A 26,926-nucleotide genomic window follows, 5' to 3' on the forward strand; every position below is an offset into this window, starting at 1 on the left:
TCACTTCAAAAGCTCAAAGTAGGCCACTTGTGTTTGTTTATGAATTATACTTGAACTATTTCAAACCCGGCAACTCGCCCTCTCAATACTGCCGATTTAACCCGACCCGTGCACATTAGTTGTTATTCCATTGAAGGTTTGGCAAAAAGGTAGCCAATCGGGCGTCATTGTGCTCCACATTTCTGTCAAAGGCACAATGCACTGAGTGAAGATTGGACAATGTGTTTATTTTGTCAAGACCTGGATAGAAGATACCATGACCGCCACAGCTATGGGTCATCCAGACCTTGTGAAGGTTTTCAGAGTGTCACCGCTCCAACAAATTGGGATTGTATTCATTAACATTCAGCGCTAATCCCAACAAGGCTGTGATTTTTCAAACGGGATCTTTAATATTATCTGGATACATCCCAACCTCTATCTCCACCATTTAACTTGCACTTGAGTGGTCAGGGTGTGTAGGACAAAAAAAAAAATATATGTCAACATGACCCCTGCATGCCACATAAAAGTCAGGGTGTTGTTGCTACGTTTTCATGCAACGGGAGTGTTCACTGTGAATCCCTGGCAATGAAGTTGATCCGTCTGCAAACGCTCTCCCTGCTCATGGGCTGTCTGTCCGCAGCTCAAAAGTCCACTGACCAAATGGCCTGTGATGCCAACCAACCACAAAAATCCGACAGAACTTTGTGAGGTGGAAGCCCGTCACAAGCAAGCATCTCCCCTTCTGATTGTCACAACATTGACTGCTGCCATGATGGCCACATGTGCTACTATAGAAAATGTGGTAGGTACATGATCTTGCTTGCATGGCTGCTTACTGCAGGGGTGCCCACACTTTTTCTGCAGGCGAGCTACTTTTCAATCGACCAACTCGAGGGGATCTACCTCATTTATGTATATCATTTATATTTATTTATTTATGAAAGAGACATTTTTGTAAACAAGTTAAATGTGTTTAATGATAATACAAGCATGTGTAACACATATAAGATGTCTTTCTTTCACAAAGACAAGAATATAAGTTGGTGTATTACCTGATTCTGATGACTTGCATTGATTGGAATCAGACGGTAATGATGATAACGCCCACATTTTCAAATGGAGGAGAAAAAAAGTGGTCCTTTCTGTACAATACCACATGAAAGTGGTTGGTTTTTGGCATCTAATTCATCCGGCTTCCGTACACTTTACAAGAAAAACATTGGCGGCAAATTCCGTAGCTTGCTTGATTGACATTCACGGCACCCGAGGGTCTTGTGAGATGACGCCGGCTGCTGCCAGTTCATTATTATGAAAAAATGACAGAGAGGAAGGCGAGAAACACTTTTTATTTCAACAGACTTTCGCGCCGTCCCTTCCGTCAAAACTCTAAAGGCCGACTCCACATTTCCTGTCTTCACAATAAAAGCCCTGCTTCATGCGGCCCGCGCTAACAAAATAAGAGTCTCAGAAAGCTGGCGTGCACATCACTTGTGCACGCCAGCTTTCTGAGGGATCGCTTGTGCACGCCAGTTTTCCGAGACTCTGTATTTAGTTAGCGCAGGCAGCATGAAGCAGGGCTTTTATTGTGAAGATAGGAAATGTGCAGTCGGCCTTTAGAGTTTTGACGGAAGGTACGGCGCGAGAGTCTGTTGAAATAAAAAGTGTTTCTCGCCTTCCTCTCGGTCATATTTTCATAATAATGATCTTGCAGCAGCCAGCGTCATCTCACAAGACCCTCCGGTACCGTGAATGTCATTTAAGTGACGTCTTGGTGAAGATTGATGATCACTCATTTTTAGGTCTATTTTTTTTTAAAAGCCTGGCTGGAGATCGACTGACACACCCCCCGCGGTCGACTGGTAGCTCGTGATCGACGTAATGGGCACCCCTGGCTTACTGTATATAGTCAGGTCAATAAAATTGCTCTCTTCAGTCACTCTTCAGTGCACCAAGGACGGCCAGATGATAGTGGTGGTGGCCAGAGAAGTCACCCTGCCAAATATCAACCTAGAGTCCATCTCATTCAATGAAAACGGGCTAGGATGCAGCACAGTTGACACCACTTCAGCTTTTGCCATCTACCAGTTCCCCATCACTGCCTGTGGCACTGCCGTGACGGTGAGGCAGATCTGATTTATTACTTTCATTCGGAAAAAAAAACTTGTAATGCTGTAAATCTTCTGCAGGAGGAGGCTCCTGATGTGGTCATATATGAGAACTGGATGTCGGCCTCCTATGAAGTTGCTATTGGACTGCGTGGTGCGATTACCAGGGACAGCCAATATCAGTATGTGGGTTTTTTATTACTATACTTATTATTAATGAGAATGAGAATCAGCACCTCCAAGTCCGAGTCCATGGTTCTCGCCCGGAAAAGGGTGGAGTGCCATCTCCGGGTTGGGGAGGAGACCCTGCCCCAAGTGGAGGAGTTCAAGTACCTAGGAGTCTTGTTCACGAGTGAGGGAAGAGTGGATCGTGAGATCGACAGGCGGATCGGTGCGGCGTCTTCAGTAATGCAGACGTTGTATCGATCCGTTGTGGTGAAGAAGGAGCTGAGCCGGAAGGCAAAGCTCTCAATTTACCGGTCGATCTACGTTCCCATCCTCACCTATGGTCATGAGCTTTGGGTCATGACCGAAAGGATAAGATCACGGGTACAAGCGGCCGAAATGAGTTTGGGTCTCTCCCTTAGAGATAGGGTGAGGAGCTCTGCCATCCGGGAGGATCTCAAAGTAAAGCCGCTGCTCCTTCACATCGAGAGGAGCCAGATGAGGTGGTTCGGGCATCTGGTCAGGATGCCACCCGAACGCCTTCCTAGGGAGGTGTTTAGGGCACGTCCAGCTGGTAGGTGGCCACGGGGAAGACCCAGGACACGTTGGGAAGACTATGTCTCCCGGCTGGCCTGGGAACGCCTCGGGATCCCCCGGGAAGAGCTGGACGAAGTGGCTGGAGATAGGGAAGTCTGGGCTTCCCTGCTTAGGCTGCTGCCCCCGCGACCCGACCTCGGATAAGCGGAAGATGATGGATGGATGGATGGACTTATTATTACTATAATTAAGATTAAAAATAATTTATAGGATGGGTGTCAAACTCTGGCCCGGGGTGCAATTTCATTTGGCCCTTGAGGCAATATCAAATTAACATTAGAGCTGGCCCGCCGGTACTATACTAACACTGCATTCGCCGCTAATACTCATACTTGCCAACCCTCCCGATTTTCCAACCATTCTCCTGAATTTCTCCAGTTTGGGGACTCTGCTCTAAGAGGCTATAATTACTTTTTAAATGGCTGATACCACCAGGTATTGAACAAGACATTTTTTACAACAACAAGCACTGCCCATAAAAACTGATGTGGTATCAGTAAAGCTGATTTGCAGTTGCATCTAAACCACATGTGTTAATGTATTTACAGTTATTACTTTACTAAAACGCATTTGTGCAAATAAATGACATGATAGAGAAAACAACATATTTTTACTCTCCTCCAGGTGTACATCCACTGCTACGCATCTGTTTGTCAGCCGTCAGCCGAAAACACCTGTCATCCCAGGTGCTTCCGGAAGCGTAAGTGCAAATCATTTAGAACAGGGGTCACCAACCTTTTTGAAACCAAGAGCTACTTCTTGGGAACCGATTAATGCGAAGGGCTACCAGTTTGATACACACTTAAATAAATGGCCAGAAATAGCCAATTTGCTCAATTTATAACATTATAAATAAATCTATATATATATATAAAAAAATGGGTATTTCTGTCTGTCATTCCGTCGTACATTTTTTTTCCTTTTAAGGAAGGTTTTTTTTTATAGAAAATAAATGATGAAAAAAAACACTTATTTGAACAGTTTAAAAGAGGAGAAAACACAAAATGTTTTTTATTTTGAAACATAGTTTATCTTCAATTTCGACTCTTTAAAATTCAAAATTTAACCGAAAAATATGAAGAGAAAAACTAGCTTATTCGAATCTTTTTGAAAAAATTAAAAAAATAATTTATGGAACATCATTAGTAATTTTTCCTGATTAAGATTAATTTTATAAAATATATATAATATAAAATAAATGATGAAAAAAAACACTTAATTGAACAGTTTAAAAGAGGAGAAAACACAAAAAATGTTTTATTTTGAAACAAAGTTTATCTTCAATTTCGACTCTTTGAAATTCAAAATTCAACCGAAAATATGAAGAGAAAAACTAGCTAATTCGAATCTTTTTTGAAAAAATTAAAACAAATAATTTATGGGACATCATTTGTAATTTATCCTGATTAAGATTATTTTTTGAATTTTGCTGACATGTTTTAAATAGGTTAAAATCCAATCTGCACTTTGTTAGAATATATAACAAATTGGACCAAGCTATATTTCTAACTAAGACAAATCCTTATTTCTTCTAGATTTTCCAGACCAAAATTTTTAAAAGAAATTCAAAAGACTTTGAAATAAGATTCAAATTTGATTCTACAGATTTTCTAGATTTACTATAATTTTTTTTTGAATTTTAATCATAATAAGTTTGAAGAAATATTTCACAAATATTCTTCGTCGAAAAAACAGAAGCTAAAATTAAGAAATACATTTTTTTGAATTGAATTATATTTATATAGCGCTTTTCTCAAGTGACTCAAAGCGCTTTACATAGTGAAACCCAATATCTAAGTTACATTTAAACCAGTGTGGGTGGCACTGGGAGGAAGTGGGTAAAGTGTCTTGCCCAAGGACACAACAGCAGTAACTAGGATGGCACAAGCGGGAATCGAACCTGCAACCCTCAAGTTGCTGGCACGGCCACTCTACCAACCGAGCTATGGCGCTCATTAAAAAATGCATTTATTAGTATTAATTAAAATGTATTTATTAGTCTTTACAATAAAAAAAAAATACTTGAACATTGATTTACAATTTCAGGAAAGAAGGGGAAGGAATTTAAAAGGGAAAAAGGTATATGTGTTTAAAAATCCTAAAATCATTTTTAAGCTTGTATTTTTTCTCTGAAATTGTCTTTCTGAAAGTTATAAGAAGCAAAGTAAAACAATTTTTAAATTTTTTTTAAACAAGTGAAGACCAAGTCTTTAAAATATTTTCTTGGATTTTCAAATTCTATTTGACTTTTGTCTCTCTTAGAATTAAAAATGTCGAGCAAAGCGAAACCAGCTTGCTAGTAAATAAATAACATTTAAAAAAATAGAGGCAGCTCACTGGTAAGTGCTGCTATTTGACCTATTTTTAGAACAGGCCAGCGGGCGACATGGTGCCCACGGGCACCGCGTTGGTGACCCCTGATTTACAATATACAAGAGTTCAGATATGATGTGTTATGTATGTGTGGACCTAAAAACTAACGGTAAAAGCTGGCACGCAATCACATGTGTCTTGTTTCCTACACAGTCAGGGACCTTGGCAGTGCCACTTTCCAAAAGACCAATGAGCAGGCGGGCGCTTTGGTTACCAGTTTGGAGATTCAGTATATTGAGAGGAACTGAAGTGTGGAGTCGCACAACAACAAATATTTGCTCCTTGTTTGAAATAAACATCAATGTTACCAAAGGTGTTGTCATTAAAAGTTGATTTTTATGAAAAAGTTACACACAGGGAGAATTATGTTGTGCTTGTGACAATGATGATTATGAGAAACCTTGGAGAGGACCGCGTATGTGGGCAACCTCCCCCCAAGGGACCGAAAGCAATGGATGTCGAGTGGGTCTAATTAATGGGGAAATTGTCACTTTCTCGGTCCGAATCGCTCTAGCTGCCGGTGGCCATGATTGTTAACAATGTGAGGATGTGAGGAGCTCCACAAGCCGTGACGTCACGCGCACATCGTCTGCTACTTCCGGTACAGGCAAGGCTTTTTTATTAGCGACCAAAAGTTTCGAACTTTATCGTCGATGTTCTCTACTAAATCCTTTCAGCAAATATATGGCAATATCGCGAAATGATCAAGTATGACACATAGAATGGACCCCGTTTGAATAAGAAAATCTAATTTCTGTAGGCCTTTAATGGTTATTTGCAAAAAAAAAAAAGTTTATCAGTTTGAACATCAAATATGTTGTCTTTGTAGCATATTCAACTGAATATCAATCAATCAATGTTTACTTATATAGCCCTAAATCACTAGTGTCTCAAAGGGCTGCACAAACCACTACCACATCCTCGGTAGGCCCACATAAGGGCAAGGAAAACTCACACCCAGTGGGACGTCGGTGACAATGATGACTATGAGAACCTTAGAGAGGAGGAAAGCAATGGATGTCGAGCGGGTCTAACATGATACTGTGAAAGTTCAGTCCATAATGGATCCAACACAGTCGCGAGAGTCCAGTCCAAAGCGGATCTAACACAGCAGCGAGAGTCCCGTTCACAGCGGAGCCAGCAGGAAACCATTCCAAGCGGAGGCGGATCAGCAGCGCAGAGATGTCCCCAGCCGATACACAGGCAAGCAGTACATGGCCACCGGATCGGACCGGACCCCCTCCACAAGGGGAGAGTGGGACATAGAAGAAAAAGAAAAGAAACGGCAGATCAACTGGTCTAAAAAGGGAGTCTATTTAAAGGCTAGAGTATACAAATGAGTTTTAAGGTGAGACTTAAATGCTTCTACTGAGGTAGCATCTCGAACTTTTACCGGGAGGGCATTCCAGAGTACTGGAGCCCGAACGGAAAACGCTCTATAGCCCGCAGACTTTTTTTGGGCTTTGGGAATCACTAATAAGCCGGAGTCTTTTGAACGCAGATTTCTTGCCGGGACATATGGTACAATACAATCGGCAAGATAGGATGGAGCTAGACCGTGTAGTATTTTATACGTAAGTAGTAAAACCTTAAAGTCACATCTTAAGTGCACAGGAAGCCAGTGCAGGTGAGCCAGTACAGGTGTAATGTGATCAAACTTTCTTGTTCTTGTCAAAAGTCTAGCAGCCGCATTTTGTACCAACTGTAATCTTTTAATGCTAGACATGGGGAGACCCGAAAATAATACGTTACAGTAATCGAGACGAGGCGTAACAAACGCATGGATAATGATCTCAGCGTCTTTAGTGGACAGAATGGAGCGAATTTTAGCGATATTACGGAGATGAAAGAAGGCCGTTTTAGTAACGCTTTTAATGTGTGACTCAAAGGAGAGAGTTGGGTGGAAGATAATACCCAGATTCTTTACCGTGTCGCCTTGTTTAATTGTTTGGTTGTCAAATGTTAGAGTTGTATTATTAAATAGAGTTCGGTGTCTAGCAGGACCGATAATCAGCATTTCCGTTTTTTTGGCGTTGAGTTGCAAAAAGTTAGCGGACATCCATTGTTTAATTTCATTAAGACACGCTTCCAGCTGACTACAATCCGGCGTGTTGGTCAGCTTTAGGGGCATGTAGAGTTGGGTGTCATCAATATGTATAGCTCGGTTGGTAGAGTGGCCGTGCCAGCAACTTGAGGGTTGCAGTTTCGATTCCCGCTTCCGCCATCCTAGTCACTGCCGTTGTGTCCTTGGGCAAGACACTTTACCCACCTGCTCCCAGTGCCACCCACACTGGTTTAAATGTAACTTAGATATTGGGTTTCACTATGAAAAGCGCTATATAAATATAATTCACTTCACTTCACTTCACAATATGGGTTGACAATGATTTGCAAATCATTGTATTCCGTTTATATTTACATCTAACACCATTTCTCAACTCATATGGAAACGGGGTTTGTAAATGGATGGTTAAGATCCAAGCTGGCCTGCAATGCGCGCTCCGACCACACGAGGCGCTGCATTAGCTAGCATGACGTGTGCTAGCGCGGCTAACTACGACAAAACATGTCGGCGTCAATACCACAAAGTGCTCCGTTACCGTCACTCCGTGGCGTCTTTATCATCTTTATTTTCAGACTTGTGTTGGGCTTGCAGGAGAAAGCCCGCCATAAGGTTATCAACATTGCTAACAGCTGGAAGAAGCTCGGTTTGGCGGGAGGGGGGGCAACGCTTCGTCGCGTCCGATGACGCGGTCGATTAGTAATGACGTCGTCGGTTAGTAATGACGTCACGGTCACTGCCGCTTTGTATGATCTCATATTTCAAACACTTCACTCTCGAGCGGGCGGCAAGGGTGACTGACGCCTTTAGACGAGTGGACGCTGGCCAAAATGAGACTTTTTTCATGGACATTTTCTCTTTGAGTTACGAAGTCGGAACCAACTCGTTGCTGGACCTTCCGCTTGAAATGTATTATTGATTTTTTTTTTTTTTAGATGTATGACTGATGTTTTTAGGTGTACCATTGATGCTTTTAGGGCACCATGTTCGAACCCCCCGAGACGCTCCTCAAATATGAGACCCCAGTTTTAATCAGCAAAACCACAGACAAGAAATCTTCAAAGGTGAGTTGACTTTATGTTTAGTTGGGCTCCATACGCCAATAAGAATATACCGTATTTCCTTGAATTGCCGCAGGGCATATAGTATGCGCCTGCCTTGAATTACTGCCGGGTCAAACTCGCTTTCCAAAATAATTAGCGCCTTTTTTTTTTTTTTGATTGATTGATTGATACTTTTGTTAGTAGATTGCACAGTCATTAATTTGAGCGAGAATGAAAGGTTTGTGGATGAGGAAAGTTAGAGTGAAGCACCAAAAAAAAAGCGGCGGCAGTGGGACCGCTTCAGATGTAATTAGACGCATTTACTGGGATAATTCTGGTAGATCCCTTATCTGCCTATTGTTTTAATAGTTTTTTAGTGAGGTTTTAAAGTCATACCTGAAAGTCGGATGGCTGCGGTGAACGGCAGTGTCTCTCAGAGAAGCCAATGGAAGAGCCAAGATCACAGCTGCCTTTTTGAGCTGCAGGAGGAAGTCGCATAATCCACTGAAGTCTCCGGTAAGAGCCGACCTAATATCACAATTTTCCCATCCAAAAACTTGCTGGTTGACGTAGACAAACATGTTCGCTTGACCGCTCTGTGTTAAAGCTTCACAACAAACAAAGAAACACCGGCTGTGTTTCGGTGCTAAAGGCAGCTGCAATTCACTGCTTTCCACCAACAGCATTCTTCTTTGACGTCTCCATTATTAATTGAACAAATTGCAAAAGATTCAGCAACACAGATGTCCAAATTACTGTGTAATTATGCGATGAAAAGAGACGACTTTGAGCCGTGTGTGGTGCTGGGCTAATATGTCCCCACAGTTCAGTACATATTCCGTACAATTGACCACTAAATGGTAAAACCCGAATAAGTTTTTCAACTTGTTTAAGTCGGGGTCCACGTTAATCAATTCATGGTACAAATATATACTATCAACATAATACAGTCATCACACAAGTTAATCATTATAGAATGTACATTACATTATTTACAATCCGGGGGGTGGGATGAAGAGCTTTGGTTGATATCCGTACTCCATCCATCCATCCATCCATTTCCTACCGCTTATTCCCTTTCGGGGTACTTCAGTCATCAACAGAGAAATGTGGACATTGAAACAGTGTAGGTCTTATTTAGTAGGATATGTACAGCCAGCAGAGAACATAGTGAGTTCACATAGCATAATAACAAGTATATACATTAGAAGTACATTTGAGTTGTTTATAATCCGGGGAGATGGGATGTGAATGGAGGAGGGTATTAGTAAAGTGTTGAAGTTGCCTGGAGGTGTTGTTTTAGATCGGTTTTGAAGGAATATAGAGATGCACTTACTTTTATACCTGTTGGGAGTGCATTCCACATTGATGTGGCATAGAAAGAGAATGAGTTAAGACCTTTGTTAGATCGGAATCTGGGTTTAACGTGGTTTGTGGAGCGCCCCCTGGTGCCCGGTCAAATTCGTGACGTCACGAGTGACACTTCCCCTGTCATCATTTTCAAAATGCACGAGGCTGACTCCAATACCGGTAATTTGAAATCGCATAAAAGGGAAGAAGATGAAGAGCTATTCAGTAGGATTTAAGGTCCAAGCTTACATCACACTCAAATTTGTACTGCATACCTTTGGTAAGTGAGAAGAGGTTTTAAAATTATGAGCGCATGCTTACTTTTACCGTATGCCTTTGGTAAGCGCAGGAGTGAGAAGAGGTTTTAAAGGCCTACTGAAATGAGATGTTCTTATTTAAACGGGGATAGCAGGTCCATTCTATGTGTCATACTTGATCATTTCTCGATATTGCCATATTTTTGCTGAAAGGATTTAGTAGAGAACATCCACGATAAAGTTCGCAACTTTTGGTCGCTAATAAAAAAGCCTTGTCGCAGACGATGACGTCACAAGGGTGAGGGCTCCTCACGTCCTCACATTGTTTTTTTAATGGGAGCCTCCAGCGGCAAGAGCTATTCGGACCGAGAAAATGACAATTTCCCCATTAATTTGAGTGAGGATGAAAGATTTGTGGATGATGATATTGATAGCAAAAGAACTAGAAAAAAAAAAAATAAAGTAAAAAAAAAAAGGCGATTTCATTGGGACGGATTCAGGTGTTTTTAGACACATTTACTAGGATAATTCTGGGAAATCCCTTATCTTTCTATTGTGTTGCTAGTGTTTTAGTGAGATTAAATAGTACCTGATAGCCGGAGGGGTGTGTACACGGGTGACTTGACGCCAGTGTTTGAGGGAAGTCGACGGCAGCTGCATGGACGGCGCAAGCTCAGCTGATCTCCGGTAAGAGGCGACTTTTTACCACAATTTTCTCACCGAAACCTGCCGGTTGACAAGTGGTCGGGAACCATGTTCGCTTGACCGCTCTGATCCATAGTAAAGCTTCACCTCCAGGAATTTTAAACAAGGAATCACCGTGTGTTTGAGTGGCTAAAGGCTAAAGCTTCCCAACGCCATCTTTCTACTTTGACTTCTCCATTATTAATTAAACAAATTGCAAAAGATTCAGCAACACAGATGTCCAGAATTCTGTTTAATTGCGCGATGAAAAGAGACGACTTTTAGCCGCGAGTGGTGCTGGGTTAATTTTTTCCTGACAGTCCGTGACATCACGCGCACGCGTCATCATTCCTCGACGTTTTAAACAAGAAACTCCGCGGGAAATTTAAAATTGCAATTTAGTAAACTAAACCGGCCGTACTGGCATGTGTTGCAATGTTAATATTTCATCATTGATATATAAACTATCAGACTGCATGGTGGGTAGTAGTGGGTTGATTTTCTTATTTAAACGGGGATAGCAGGTCCATTCTATGTGTCATACTTGATCAATTCGCGATATTGCCATATTTTTGCTGAAAGGATTTAGTAGAGAACATCGACGATAAAGTTCGCAACTTTTGGTCGCTAATAAAAAAGCCTGGAAGTACCGGAAGTAGCAGACGATTTGCTCGTGACATCACCGGTGTGAGGGCTCCTCACATTGTTTATAATGTGGGCCTCCAGCAGCAAAAGCTATCCGGACCAAGAAAGCGACAATTTCCCCATTAATTTGAGGGAGAATGAAAGATTGGTGGATGAGGAAAGTTAGAGTGAAGCACACAAAAAAAATAAAAAGCGGCAACAGTGGGACCGTTTCAGATGTAATTAGACACATTTACTAGAGTAATCCTGGAAGATCCCTTATCTGCTTATTGTTTTAATAGTGTTTTAGTGAGATTGTAAAGTCATACCTTAAAGTCGGATGGCTGCGGTGAACGGCGGTATCTCCCAGAGAAGCCAATGGAAGAGCCAAGATCACAGCTGCCTTTTTGAGCTGCAGGACGAAGTCGCATAATCCACTGAAGTCTCCGGTAAGAGCCGACCTAATATCACAATTTTCCCATCCAAAAACTTGCTGGTTGACGTAGACAAACATGTTCGCTTGACCGCTCTGTGTTAAAGCTTCACAACAAAGAAACACAGGCTGTGTTTCGGTGGCTAAAGGCAGCTGCAATTCACTGCTTTCCACCAACAGCATTCTTCTTTGACGTCTGCATTATTAATTGAACAAATTGCAAAAGATTCAGCAACACAGATGTCCAAATTACTGTGTAATTATGAGATGAAAAGAGACGACTTTGAGCCGTGTGTGGTGCTGGGCTAATATGTCCCCTCCAGCCCGAGACGTCACAAACACGCGTCATCGTTCCGCGACATTTTTAACAAGAAACTCCGCGGGAAATTTAAAATTGTAATTTAGTCAACTAAAAAGGCCGTATTGGCATGTGTTGCAATGTTAATATTTCATCATTGATGTATAAACTATCAGACTGCGTGGTCGATAGTAGTGGCTTTCAGTAGGTCTTTAAATTAATTCGCGCCCCGGCGGCAATTCAAGGAAATACAGTAGGTACTGTAACCTCTTTGTGATGTTACGTTCCTGTTATAAGCTGTTATACAGCAGAAGGTCACCAACGTGGTATTCTAAAAATAGCTCAAATAGCAGCACTTACCAGTGAGCTGCCTCTATTTTTTTAATTGTATTTATTTACTAGCAAGCTGGTCTCGCTTTGCTTGACATTTTTAATTCTAAGAGAGACAAAACTCAAATAGAATTTGAAAATCCAAGAAAATATTTATAGACTTGGTCTTCACTTGTTTAAATAAATTCATTTTTTTTTGTTTTACTTTGCTTCTTATAACTTTCAGAAAGACAATTTTAGAGAGAAAAATACAACCTTAAAAATGATTTTAGGATTTTGAAACACATATACCTTTTTACCTTTTAAATTCCTTCCTCTTCTTTCCTGACAATTGAAATCAATGTTCAAGTACATTTTTTTTTTTTATTGTAAAGAGCAATAAATACATTTTAATTTAATTCTTCATTTAGCTTCTGTTTTTTGGAAAAAGAATATTTGTGAAATATTTCTTCAAACTTATTATGATTAAAATTCAAAAACAGTATTCTGGTTAATCAAGAACATCAGTAGAATCAAATTTGAATCTTATTTCAAAGTCTTTAGCATTTGTTTTGAAATTTTTGTTCTGGAAAATCTAGAAGAAATAATGATTTGTCTTAGTTAGAAATATAGCTTGGTCCAATTTGTTTTATATTCTAACAAAGTGCAGATTGGATTTTAACCTATTTAAAACATGTCATCAGCATTCTAAAATTAATTTTAATCAGGAAAAATTACTAATGATGTTCCATAAATTATTCTTTTAATTTTTTCAAAAATATTTGAATGAGCTAGTTTTTCTCTTCTTTTTTGGGGTTGAATTTTGAATTTTAAAGAGTCGAAATTGAAGATAAACTATGTTTCAAAATTTAATTGTAATTTTTTTCGTGTTTTCTCCTCTTTTAACCCGTTCAATTAAGTTTTTTTTTCATCATGTATTCTCTACAAAAAAACCTTCCGTCAAAGGAAAAAAAATGTACGGCGGAATGACAGACAGAAATACCAATTTTTTTTATATATATATGTAGATTTATTTATTAAAGGTAAATTGAGCAAATTGACTATTTCTGGCAATTTATTTAAGTGTGTATCAAACTGGTAGCCCTTCGCATTAATCAGTACCCAAGAAGTAGCTCTTGGTTTCAAAAAGGTTGGTGAACCCTGTTTTACAGTATTTGCCTTGAGCTCTTATTTTGAAGGCGCACCGAGCGGAAGTGGTGACACGTTGTGGTGAAGTGGCGCTCGTGTAAAACTGGAGCTTTCGTGTTTGTTATTTTGTCGTTGTATACCGTATAGGCGACATATATAAACCCTTAGTTACATTGGCAGACCAAGGCCTCGCAAAAGAAAGACGTTAAATCACCGTAAAGTTCGGAGAGTCAGCTAGCTTCATCTCAGTTAGCCGCAGCTTGCAACGGCAGAGTTTCGTCTTGTCAGAAAACACGAAGACTTATTTCATCTTGCTACTGTCTTCTGATTTATGTGGAATAAAGACGAGGAGCACTTTATTTCTTTTGTTTTCAAAACGGCGCTCCACCACAACGTGTCACCACTTCCGGTCTTAGCGCCTTCAGAATAAAAGCTCAGGGTGTAACTCCCTCCACATAGCACTGACACAATGGCTTTCTTTGACTGATTTATTGAAGGCTTCCTTTCCCTTCAATTCACCGTGAAAACTTGTTAGCCTGCATGCTTCTTTTAGGAGGAAATTGTGATCTGGCTCTTGTGGCCCAAACGCTGTAAGTCCTTGTGACACTTTTTAGTCCTTGTAACCATCAGTCGCTCTCTTTATCCCTTCTCATTGCATCAAACAGATTTTCCTCATGCCCGGAAGTAGCTTCCTTATATCCGTTCACAGACCAATCGAGACACTTCAAAACAAACACATGCCCACAAACCCAACAAAAAGGCATGAAATTACATTTTTAACCATAGTAACTTAAATAAAGCCTTCTTATGAACTTCTATACATTTTGATTTAAATTCCCCTTTTGTGAACTTAACTTATTCTGTTTTTAGAGAAATAAAACAAATTATAATTATTAGTCGCAACAGTTACACAGGGCATATACTCTTTAACAGTGGTTCTCAACCTTTTTTCAGTGATGTACCCCCTGTGAACATTTTTTTTTTAATTCAAGTACCCCCCTAATCAGAGCAAAGCATTATTGGTTGAAAAAAGAGATAAAGAAGTAAAATACAGCACTATGTCATCAGTTTCTGATTAATTAAATTGTATAACAGTGGAAAATATTGCTCATTTATAGTGGTCTTTCTTGAACTATTTGGAAAAAAAGATATAAAAATAACTGAAAACCTGTTGAAAAATAAACAAGTGATTCAATTATAAATAAAGATTTCTACACATAGAAGTAATCATCAACTTAAAGTGCCCTCTTTGGGGATTGTAATAGAGATCCATCTGGATTCATCAACTTCATTCTAAACATTTCTTCACAAAAAAAGAAATATTTAACATCAATATTTATGGAACATGTCCACAAAAAATCTAGCTGTCAACACTGAATATTGCATTGTTGTATTTCTTTTCACAGTTTATGAACTTATTCCTATTTTGTCGAAGTGTTATTCAATAAATATATTCATAAAGGATTTTTGAAATGTAGCTATTTTTAGAAATTTTTGTAAAAATCTCACGTACCCCTTGGCATACCTTCAAGTACCCCCAGGGGTACACGTACCCCCATTTGAGAACCACTGCTCTATAACAGTGGTTCTCAAATGGGGGTACGCGTACCCCTGGGGGTACTTGAAGGTATGCCAAAGGATACATGAACATTTTTTAAATTATTCTAAAAATAACAACATGATTACTTCTATGTGTAGAAATCTTTATTTATAATTGAATCACTTGTTTATTCAACAACTTTTTAGTTATTTTTATATCTTTTTTCCCAAATAGTAAAAAAAAAAAGACCACTACAAATGAGCAATATTTTTGCACTGATATACAATGTAATAAATCAGAAACTGATGACATAGTGCTGTATTTTACTTCTTTATCTCTTTTTTTTTTCAACCAAAAATGCTTTGCTCTGATTAGGGGGTACTTGATTTAAAAAAAAAATGTTCACAGGGGGTACATCACTGAAAAAATGTTGAGAACCACTGCTGTATAAACAGCTTATAACAGGAACTTACCATCACATAGAGGCAAGTCCATAAAAATAGGTTATGTAACTCACTTGAAGTGAAGTATATTTATATAGCGCTTTTCTCTAGTGACTCACTTTACATAGTGAAACCCAATATTTAAGTTACATTTAACCAAGTGTGGGTGGCACTGGGAGCAGGTGGGTAAAGTGTCTTGCCCAAGGACACAACGGCAGTGACTAGGATGGCGGAAGTGGGAATCGAACCTGCAACTGTCAAGTTGCTGGCACGGCCGCTCTACCAACCGCCCCATTTAAACACAATTTGTGGCAAAGTGCCTGAGAAGTACACACAAAAACAAGTTTTACCCACCTAACCTAAGGGACGGCGTGGCGCAGTGGAAGAGTGGCCGTGCGCAACCCGAGGGTCACTGGTTCAAATCCCACCTAGAACCAACCTCGTCACGTCCGTTGTGTCCTGAGCAAGACACTTCACCCTTGCTCCTGATGGGTGCTGGTTGGCGCCTTGCATGGCAGCTCCCTCCATCAGTGTGTGAATGTGTGTGTGAATGGGTAAATGTGGAAGTAGTGTCAAAGCGCTTTGAGTACCTTGAAGGTAGAAAAGCGCTATACAAGTACAACCCATTTATCATTTATAACCTACTTACAATACAGTAACACGTAGAAATCTAGTTCAATAAAACTACAAAAACAATGCAATCTGACTCTTTAGGTTACAAAACAGCATGCTTTTCAAAATGTACAGCAGATGACAGAAATAAACACAAACCTTTTCAATTAATTTTAAAGGTAAAACTGATTTTTATCCATCCATCCATTTTCTACCGCTTATTCCCTTTTGGGGTCGCGGGGGGCGCTGGCGCCTATCTCGGCTACAATCGGGCGGAAGGCGGGGTACACCCTGGACAAGTCGCCCCCTCATCGCAGGGCCAACACAGATAGACAGACAACATTCACACTCACATTCACACACTAGGGCCAATTTAGTGTTGCCAATCAACCTATCCCCAGGTGCATGTCTTTGGACTGATTTTTATTTCCTACAGCAAGTCTGGAGTGAGCAGAAAACACCACAAAATATGCAGTAGTTTTCCCCAACTGGTTTAAAACCCTGTTTAACTGTTAAAAAAAATATATTCACATAGGGGGGCCGACCTTTTAAAGTGAGCTCTCAGCCGCATGCTGACTCCCCCGTGCCGCCACCTCCTAAAGCCAAGTCATCCGCAGCGGAAGCCACCAGGCAACAAAATGAGGACATACTCAACCTCATCTTCCCACCCAGGTACTGTGTACACACTTTCCATAGCATATGCAGCCATTCTACACGCAATATCTCACTCTTGTGCGCTGCAGGGAATGGATGGAGGGGAACCAACTGTGGGTGCAGCAGGTGTCCAGTGCACCGTGCACCCGAGCGGACGTGGTTAACCTTGAGGAACTATTGGACAGGAAGCTGCAGCAACGGCGTGCCATAGAGACCGGAATCTGCCCTGTGCGAAGAGAGCTTTATACACAGTGCTTTGGTAAGGATCAAGATGTGTCCTACTGCAAAATATGTCCATGAAAAGGTACACTTTGGCAATTGACTGACATGGAATAGGGGGGCAATGTCATCTGACAACAATAAAATAAAAAAAAACCCTATCTTTTTTAAAAAGTCCAAAAATTATGTGACACGATTCAATAGAGTAAAGTCCAACACTCGTGCCAGGCGTACAGCCGCCGCTTTTTTTGCCGACGTGACAATGATTGACGGCATGCAGCAGCGGACCAATCAAGAGGCATCAAAGCAAAATTGCCAAAGTAATGTGTAAATGAAGCAGAGTAATGTGTAAATAATGTCAATATGTAGATGAACAATCTGTGGCTGTTAAGTGAACACTAGAAAGGTTGTGAATACTGTATAGAGTAGGCTAACCCACGTGGTTCCTGTGGATGTGAACACAAGTTGTAGTGACTAAATAACATAGTGACTGAAAGAGACAAAAGTAATGTGTATATAATGTCAATAAGTAGGTGAACCATCTGTGGCTGTGAAGTGAACACTAGTAAGGTTGTAAATACTGTATAGAGTAGGCTAACCCATGTGGTTCCTGTGGATGTGAACATAACTTCTGTAGTGACGAAACAACATAGTGACTGAAACCGACAAAGTAATGCGTAAATAAAGTTTATAAGTAAATGAACCATCTGTGGCTGTAAAGTAAACACTAGTAAGGTTGTAAGTACTGTTTAGAGTCGACTAACCCATGTGGTTCCTGTGGATGTGAACATAGCTACTGTAGTGACGAAACAACATAGTGACTGAAACAGACAAAAGTAATGTGTCAATAATGTCAATAAGTAGATGAACCATCTGTGGCTGTGAAGTGAACACTAGTAAGGTTGTAAATACTGTTTAGAGTAGACTAACCCACGTGGTTCCTGTGGATGTGAACATAACTACTGTAGTGACGAAACAACATAGTGACTGAAACAGACAAAAGTAACGTGTAAATAATGTCAATAAGAAGATGAACCATCTGTGGCTGTTAAGTGAACACTAGAAAGGTTGTAAATACTGTATAGAGTAGGCTAACCCATGTGGTTCCTGTGGATGTGAACACAAGTTGTAGTGACTAAATAACATAGTGACTGAAACCGACAAAGTAATTCGTAAATAATGTTTATAAGTAAATGAACCATCTGTGGCTGTAAAGTAAACACTAGTAAGGTTGTAAATACTGTTTAGAGTAGACTGACCCATGTGGTTCCTGTGGATGTGAACATAGCTGCTGTAGTGACTAAATAACATAGTGACTGAAACCGACAAAGTAATGCGTAAATAATGTTTATAAGTAAATGAACCATCTGTGGCTGTAAAGTAAACACTAGTAAGGTTGTAAGTACTGTTTAGAGTAGACTAACCCATGTGGTTCTTGTGGATGTGAACATAGCTACTGTAGTGACGAAACAACATAGTGACTGAAACAAACAAAAGTAACGTGTAAATAATGTCAATAAGAAGATGAACCATCTGTGGCTGTAAAGTAAACACTAGTAAGGTTGTAAATACTGTTTAGAGTAGACTGACCCATGTGGTTCCTGTGGATGTGAACATAGCTGCTGTAGTGATGAAACAACATAGTGACTGAAACCGACAAAGTAATGTGTAAATAATGTCTATAAGTAAATGAACCATCTCTGGCTGTAAAGTAAACACTAGTAAGGTTGTAAATACTGTTTAGAGTAGACTGACCCATGTGGTTCCTGTGGATGTGAACATAGCTGCTGTAGTGACGAAACAACATAGTGACTGAAACCGACAAAGTAATGTGTAAATAATGTCTATAAGTAAATGAACCATCTCTGGCTGTAAAGTAAACACTAGTAAGGTTGTAAATACTGTTTAGAGTAGACTAACCCATGTGGTTCCTGTGGATGTGAACACAAGTTATAGTGACTGAAACCGACAAAGTAACGCGTAAATAATGTTTATAAGTAAATGAACCATCTGTGGCTGTAAAGTAAACACTAGTAAGGTTATAAGTACTGTTTAGAGTAGACTAACCCATGTGGTTCCTGTGGATGTGAACATAGCTACTGTAGTGACGAAACAACATAGTGACTGAAACAGACAAAAGTAATGTGTCAATAATGTCAATAAGTAGATGAACCATCTGTGGCTGTGAAGTGAACACTAGTAAGGTTGTAAATACTGTTTAGAGTAGACTAACCCACGTGGTTCCTGTGGATGTGAACATAACTACTGTAGTGACGAAACAACATAGTGACTGAAACAGACAAAAGTAACGTGTAAATAATGTCAATAAGAAGATGAACCATCTGTGGCTGTTAAGTGAACACTAGAAAGGTTGTAAAAACTGTATCGAGTAGGCTAACCCATGTGGTTCCTGTGGATGTGAACACAAGTTGTAGTGACTAAATAACATAGTGACTGAAACCGACAAAGTAATGCGTAAATAATGTCTATAAGTAAATGAACCATCTGTGGCTGTAAAGTAAACACTAGTAAGGTTGTAAATACTGTTTAGAGTAGACTGACCCATGTGGTTCCTGTGGATGTGAACATAGCTACTGTAGTGACGAAACAACATAGTGACTGAAACAGACAAAAGTAACGTGTAAATAATGTCAATAAGTAAATGAACCATCTGTGGCTGTAAAGTAAACAGTAGTAAGGTTGTAAATACTGTTTAGAGTAGACTAACCCATGTGGTTCCTGTGGATGTGAACATAGCTACTGTAGTGACGAAACAACATAGTGATTTAAACAGACAAAAGTAACGTGTAAATAATGTCAATAAGAAGATGAACCATCTGTGGCTGTGAAGTGAACACTAGAAAGGTTGTAAATACTGTATAGAGTAGGCTAACCCATGTGGTTCCTGTGGATGTGAACACAAGTTGTAGTGACTAAATAACATAGTGACTAAAACAGACAAAAGTAATGTGTATATAATGTTAATAAGTAGATGAACCATATGTGGTTGTGAAGTGAACACGAGTAAGGTTGTAAATACTGTATAGAATAGGCTAACCCATGTGGTTCCTGTGGATGTGAACACAAGTTGTAGTGACTAAATAACATTGACTAAAACAGACAAAAGTCATGTGTATATAATGTCAATAAGTAGATGAACCATCTGTGGCTGTGAAGTGAACAATAGAAAGGTTGTAAATACTGTATAGAGTAGGCTAACCCATGTTGTTCCTGTGGATGTGAACACAAGTTGTAGTGACTAAATAACATAGTGACTGAAACAGACAAAAGTAATGTGTATATAATATCAATAAGTAGATGAACCATCTGTGGCTGTGAAGTGAACACGAGTAAGTTTGTGAATACCGTATAGAGTAGGCTAACCCATGTGGTTCCTGTGGATGTGGACACAAGTTGTAGTGACTAAATAACATAGTGACTGAAACAGACAAAAGTAATGTGTATATAATATCAATAAGTAGGTGAACCATCTGTGGCTGTGAAGTGAACACGAGTAAGTTTGTGAATACCGTATAGAGTAGGCTAACCCATGTTGTTCCTGTGGATGTGGACACAAGTTGTAGTGACTAAATAACATAGTGACTGAAACAGACAAAAGTAATGTGTAAATAATGTCAACAAGTAGATAAACCATCTGTGGCTATAATGTGAACACAAGTAAGGTAGTAAGTACTGTGTAGAGTAGACTAACCCATGTGGTTCCTGTGGATGTGAACACAAGTTGTAGTGACTAAATAACATAGTGACTGAAACAGACAAAAGTAATGTGTATATAATATCAATAAGTAGGTGAACCATCTGTGGCTGTGAAGTGAACACGAGTAAGTTTGTGAATACCGTATAGAGTAGGCTAACCCATGTGGTTCCTGTGGATGTGGACACAAGTTGTAGTGACTAAATAACATAGTGTCTGAAAAAGACAAAAGTAACGTGTAAATAATGTCAATAAGTAGATGAACCATCTGTGGCTGTAAAGTGAAGACTAGTAAGGTTGTAAATACTGTATAGAGTGGGCTAACCCATGTGGTTCCTGTGGATGTGTACATAACTACTGTAGTGACTAAATAACATAGAAACAGACATAGTGATTCATTTGGATTAATGGGATATGTATTTATGCCAACTCTCTCCATCATTTTTCAATTCTTTAGACACTAAAACAGCCCCCCGTACCTCCTTGTCACCCCACCAGGACACCGCCCTAAACCCCCGGCTTATTTTCAGTCTTTTTCCATTCAGTTAAAATCACATGTTTAGTAGATGTTTAGGCATCTTGTACTGGCAGTTTTTCCAAATGTAGAATTAACAGAATAGATAAAGTATTTTTGATTTGATGTATTTTTATTTCAAATATGCAAAATAAACAAGAGCAAGCCTAATCCAATACAGTGCGGTAGCCTTAACAGCCATTGTAACAAAATGAAAACAATGGAGGATAAAAAACGGGAAAAAAATAACAAAATGAGCAGTGGACTTTTCTTTTTTTTTTTTTTTTTTACATATTTACATTTTTACATTTTACTAGCTTGTAAAATGTCAATGACGAAACTAAAGGGTGCTTAACCGGACAGACGTATGAAAGATATATTTATGATGGCAGCAGTAATGTCAGACATTGTGTGAAGAGTGAGGAAAAGTGAGTCTAATTCTTGTCCAAGTTAGGCAAATATTTAAAGGCCTACTGAAACCCACTACTACCGACCACACAGTCTGATAGTTTATATATCAATGATGAAATATTAACATTGCAACACATGCCAATACGGCCTTTTTAGTTTATTAAATTGCAATTTTAAATTTCGCGGGAAGTGTCCTGTTGAAAACGTCGCGGCATGATGACGTGTGCGCGTGATGTCACGGATTGTAGCGGACATTTTGATCCAGCACCGATCCCAGCTATAAGTCGTCTGCTTTAGTCGCATAATTAAACAGTATTCTGGACAACTGTGTTGCTGAATCTTTTGCAATTTGTTCAATTAATAATGGAGACGTCAAAGAAGAAAGATGTAAGTGGGAAGCGGTGTATTGCGGCCGCATTTAGCAACACAAACACAGCCGGTGTTTCCTTGTTTACATTCGGCTCTTACCGTTGACATGAGCAAACGCGGAGAGTTTGCGTCGTTCCTCCTGCAGCTGCGGACTCTCTTGCCTCCTCCCACCGCCCGCCACCGACCGTCGGATGCCTACACCGTGGAGGGAAAAAAAATAAATCTCGTGGCTTCCCTCGGAGACACTGGCGGTCACCACACCCGTGGCCACACCCTTCCGACTTTCAGGTACGACCATATAATCTCACTAAAACACTAGTAACACAATAAGCAGATAAGGGATTTTCCAGAATTATCCTAGTAAATGTGTCTAATAACATCTGAATCGCTCCCACTGCCCTCGTCTTTTTTTGTTTGTTTTCTTTTTTCTAGTCCAGGGGTGTCAAACTCAAATACAGAGCGGGCCAAAATTTAAAACTGAACAAAGCCGCGGGCCGAGGTTGAACAAAGTAATCCTTTAATAGGGACCCAAACAAGTTTTGCATTGAATATTGACCAAGCAAGGCTTATATAACTTTATAGTGATATGCATAATCGAGTTTTAAATAATAATAATAAAAAAAACATCAATGGCATATCAAATACAATAAAAATACAAATTGAACGCCTCTTTTCGGCGGCGGGTTTGAGTTGGGGCGGGGTTTGGTGGTAGCGGGGGTGTATAATTGTAGCCTCCCGGAAGAGTTAGTGATGCAAGGGGTTCTGAATATTTGTTCGATTGTGTTTATGTTGTGTTAAGGTGCGGATGTTCTCCCGAAATGTGTTTGTCATTCTTGTTTGCTGTGGGTTCACAGTGTGGCGTATATTTGTAACAGTGTTAAAGTTGTTTATACGGCCACCCTCAGTGTGACCTGTATGGCTGTTTACTAAGTATGCCTTGCATACACTTGTGTGTGTGTATTAGCCGCATATATTATGTGAGTGGGCCGGCACGCTGTTTGTATGGAGGAAAAGCGGACGTGGCGACATGTAAAGAACGCCAAAGGCAGTGCTTTTACGGCCCGCCCCCAATATCATTGTCCGGGTGGAAATTCGGGAGGGACACTGAACTTCGGGAGTCTCCCGGGAAAATCGGGAGGGTTGACGAGTATGAGTATTAGTGGTGAATGTGGTGTTACAGCGGCGGGCCAGCTCTAATGTTAATTTGATATTGCCTCAAGGGCCAAATGATATTACACGGGCGGGCCAGAGTTTGACACCCATGTTCTAGTCCTTCACTCTCACTATCCGCATCCACGTATATTTCATCCTCGCTCAAATTAATGGGGAAATCGTCGCTTTGTCGGTCCGAATCGCTCTAGCTGCTGGTGGCCTTAATTATCCTAGTAAATGTGTCTAATAACATCTGAATCGCTCCCAATGCCCTCGTATTTTTTTTTCTTTTTCTTCTAGTCCTTCACTCTCACTATCCTCATCCACAAATCTTTCATCCTCGCTCAAATTAATGGGGAAATTGTCGCTTTCTCGGTCCGAATCGCTCTAGCTGCTGGTGGCCATGATTGTTAACAATGTGAGGATGTGAGGAGCTCCACAAGCCGTGACGTCACGCGCACATCGTCTGCTACTTCCGGTACAGGCAAGGCTTTTTTATTAGCGACCAAAAGTTGCGGACTTTATCGTCGATGTTCTCTACTAAATCCTTTCTGCAAAAATATGGCGATATCGCGAAATGATCAAGTATGATACATAAAATGGACCTGCTATCCCCGTTTGAATAAGAAAATCTCATTTCAGTATGCCTTTAACTAGGGGATAGCCCACTATTGTTTTGTTATTTTGTATTCAAAAAAAAAAAATGTATCCTGTAGTCTTAATAATCCTATACAAGCCACGCCCCCTTCTTGACCCTGTTTTTATGGGGAACTTGGAGTACTATTTTGTGATCTTGGCAATGTTTATCTGTTAGGTCTTTGTATTGCATAGCTAAGATGTGACTTTCTCTCTATGTTTCAATGGATGTCCTGATCTTGCTGGCTGCAAAACAAGTTTACTACTAGTAAAGTAACTAACCTAACCTGGTCGCCGGCCTTCTTTCACTAGTGGTGTGAAGGAGCTCAGGCTGGAGGGAACTAAAGTTGTGGGAACTAAGCCGCTCTTCTCTCTCCAAGATGAACTGATCAGACAGGTGACCATCAATTGTGCGGAGAGGGGTCACTTGCTGTTGCGGGTCAGAGACGAGATCCAGATGACTATCGCCGCGTACCAGACCTTCTATGAGAGCAGTGTTGTTTTTGGCATGAGGAAAGCTTTGCAGGCTGAACAGGACAAAGTGGACATGGAGAAAAGGGTATATCCTAGATTGATTGTGCAAACACCCCTTAAACCTTGTACTTGCTGCAGTTGAGTAAGTCAATGACCACTAGATTAGGAACTATTCTAGCAATATCTGATTTAGTGTTTTCTCTACTGTCTACTTGATAGCTGATGTGAAGTCAAGTCAGTTTCCATCCTTTTCATTCCCAGATAGCTGAGTTGGAGAAGAATAAAACGGAGCTGGAGAAAGAATTGCGGGATGAAAAGGCCAAATGTGACGCCATTGAAAAGACAGAAGAAGAAAAACATGAAGTGCAAGAAAAGAAATATACGGAGCAGATTCAGTTCTTGAAGAGAACCAACCAGCAGCTGAAGGTAATGCATTGTAGTCACATGACATGATGTTTACCTTTATTGTAGTCACATGACATGTTACCTTCATTATAGTCCCATGATATGATGTTTACCTTCATTGTAGTCACATGACATGTTTACCTTTATTGTAGTCACATGACATGATGTTTACCTTCATTATAGTCCCATGATATGTTTACCTTCATTGTAGTCACATGACATGTTTACCTTTATTGTAGTCACATGACATGATGTTTACCTTCATTATAGTCACATGACATGATGTTTACCTTCATTATAGTCCCATGATATGATGTTTACCTTCATTGTAGTCACATGACTTAATATTTACCTTCATTATAGTTCCATAACATGTTTACCTTCATTGTAGTCACATGACATGTTTACTTTTATTGTAGTCACATGACTTGATATTTACCTTCATTATAGTCCCATGACATTATATTTACCTTCCTTGTAGTCACATGACATGATGTTTACCTTCATTCTAGTCACATGACATGATGTTTACCTTCATTGTAGTCACATGACATGATGTTTACCTTCATTGTAGTCACATGACGCGATGTTTACCTTCATTCTAGTCACATAACATGTTTACCTTCATTATAGTAACATGACATGATGTTTACCTTCATTCTAGTCACATAACATGATGTTTACCTTCATTACAGTCACATGACATGATGTTTACCTTCATTCTAGTCACATAACATGATGTTTACCTTCATTGTAGTAACATGACATTATGTTTACCTTCATTGTAGTCACATGACATGATGTTTACCTTCATTCTAGTCACATAACATGTTTACCTTCATTATAGTAACATGACATGATGTTTACCTTCATTCTAGTCACATAACATGATGTTTACCTTCATTATAGTCACATGACATGATGTTTACCTTCATTCTAGTCACATGACATGATGTTTACCTTCATTGTAGTCACATGACATAATGTTTACCTTCATTGTCGTCACATTAATTGATGTTTACCTTCATTGTAGTCACATGATATTATGTTTACCATCATTATAGTCCCATGACTTGATGTTTACCTTCATTGTAGTCACATGAATTGATTTTTACCTTCATTGTAGTCACATGACATTATGTTTGCATCATTATAGTCCCATGACTTGATGTTTACCTTCATTATAGTCACATGACATGTTTACCTTCATTGTAATCACATGACATGATGTTCACCTTCATTGTAGTCACATGATATTATGTTTACCTTTATTGTAGTCACATGACATGTTTACCTTCATTGTAGTCACATGATATTATGTTTACCTTTATTGTAGTCACATGACATGTTTACCTTCATTGTAGTCACATGACATGATGTTTACCTTCATTGTCGTCACATGACATAATGTTTACCTTCATTGTCGTCACATTAATTGATGTTTACTTTCATTGTAGTCACATGATATTATGTTTACCATCATTATAGTCCCATGACTTGATGTTTACCTTCATTGTAGTCACATGACATGTTTACCTTCATTGTAGTCACATGACATGATGTTCACCTTCATTGTAGTCACATGATATTATGTTTACCTTTATTGTAGTCACATGACATGTTTACCTTCATTGTAGTCACATGATATTATGTTTACCTTTATTGTAGTCACATGACATGTTTACCTTCATTGTAGTCACATGACATGATGTTTACCTTCATTGTCGTCACATGACATAATGTTTACCTTCATTGTCGTCACATTAATTGATGTTTACTTTCATTGTAGTCACATGATATTATGTTTACCATCATTATAGTCCCATGACTTGATGTTTACCTTCATTGTAGTCACATGACATGTTTACCTTCATTGTAGTCACATAACATGATGTTTACCTTCATTGTAGTCACATGACATGATGTTTACCTTCATTGTAGTCACATGACATGATGTTTACCTTCATGGCTCACACTAACTCTCTGTATGTCCCGTTTAGGCCCAGTTGGAGGGGATCGTGACGCCTAAATAACTTCCCTCTTATGGAGTGTCAAATGTATTTTTTCATGAATGACTCTAGTTGAGTATTAACTTATTTGAAATTAAATGTTTTTCATAAAAGACTTGTGTAAACTTTATTCAAGTCAAGAACTACGGGATTAACTTGATGACCACTCAAGTGTTTTTCTGCTGTAAACCTTTCTGCAGCAAGTGTGACTCAGTAAGCGTGTTTAATAACTACACGTACTTTGCTAATAACTACATGTACAGTTAACTACATGTACACTGCTAATAACTACATGTACAGTTAACTACATGTACACTGCTAATAACTACACGTACAGTG

The 26,926-nt window shown here is 39.6% G+C and overlaps 3 protein-coding genes across 3 annotated transcripts in view; 2 read left to right on the forward strand and 1 right to left on the reverse strand.

Moving 5' to 3' along the window:
• Positions 1 to 7,944, reverse strand: part of LOC133550121 (uncharacterized) — a 28,885-nt gene extending 20,941 nt beyond the window's left edge. Inside the window, exon 1 of the mRNA XM_061896201.1 lies at positions 7,826 to 7,944. The gene's annotated coding sequence lies outside the window, so the exon portion shown is untranslated. The remainder of the gene's footprint in view (positions 1 to 7,825) is intronic.
• On the forward strand, positions 1,931 to 7,974 carry LOC133548863 (zona pellucida sperm-binding protein 4-like). Its single transcript, XM_061893799.1, has 5 exons — positions 1,931 to 2,103; positions 2,172 to 2,272; positions 3,477 to 3,552; positions 5,379 to 5,528; positions 7,882 to 7,974. The coding sequence occupies exons 1-5, from the start codon at positions 1,948 to 1,950 to the stop codon at positions 7,972 to 7,974; spliced, it is 576 nt and encodes a 191-aa protein (XP_061749783.1). The 5' UTR covers positions 1,931 to 1,947.
• A 33-nt stretch (positions 7,975 to 8,007) lies between these two features.
• LOC133550122 (axonemal dynein light intermediate polypeptide 1-like) lies at positions 8,008 to 26,700 on the forward strand. The gene is made up of 7 exons (XM_061896202.1): positions 8,008 to 8,196; positions 8,265 to 8,351; positions 16,565 to 16,701; positions 16,773 to 16,942; positions 24,080 to 24,258; positions 24,435 to 24,599; positions 26,579 to 26,700. Exons 2-7 carry the CDS (start codon positions 8,271 to 8,273, stop codon positions 26,609 to 26,611), a joined length of 765 nt encoding a protein of 254 aa, XP_061752186.1. The 5' UTR covers positions 8,008 to 8,196; positions 8,265 to 8,270; the 3' UTR covers positions 26,612 to 26,700.
• The last annotated feature ends 226 nt before the right edge of the window (positions 26,701 to 26,926 follow it).

The sequence above is a fragment of the Nerophis ophidion genome, linkage group LG03, assembly GCF_033978795.1.
Source record: "Nerophis ophidion isolate RoL-2023_Sa linkage group LG03, RoL_Noph_v1.0, whole genome shotgun sequence".
NCBI lineage: Eukaryota > Metazoa > Chordata > Actinopteri > Syngnathiformes > Syngnathidae > Nerophis > Nerophis ophidion.

Coding starts and splice junctions, on each gene's coding strand:
- LOC133548863 (XM_061893799.1), top strand. CDS start 1,948: ATGATAGTGGTGGTGGCCAGAGAAGTCACCCTGCCAAATATCAACCTA. Junction 2,104..2,171: donor CCTGTGGCACTGCCGTGACG/GTGAGGCAGATC, acceptor AATCTTCTGCAG/GAGGAGGCTCCTGATGTGGT. Junction 5,529..7,881: donor TGTTTGAAATAAACATCAAT/GTTACCAAAGGT, acceptor TTGGGCTTGCAG/GAGAAAGCCCGCCATAAGGT.
- LOC133550122 (XM_061896202.1), top strand. CDS start 8,271: ATGTTCGAACCCCCCGAGACGCTCCTCAAATATGAGACCCCAGTTTTA. Junction 8,352..16,564: donor CAGACAAGAAATCTTCAAAG/GTGAGTTGACTT, acceptor ATATTCACATAG/GGGGGCCGACCTTTTAAAGT. Junction 16,702..16,772: donor AACCTCATCTTCCCACCCAG/GTACTGTGTACA, acceptor TGTGCGCTGCAG/GGAATGGATGGAGGGGAACC.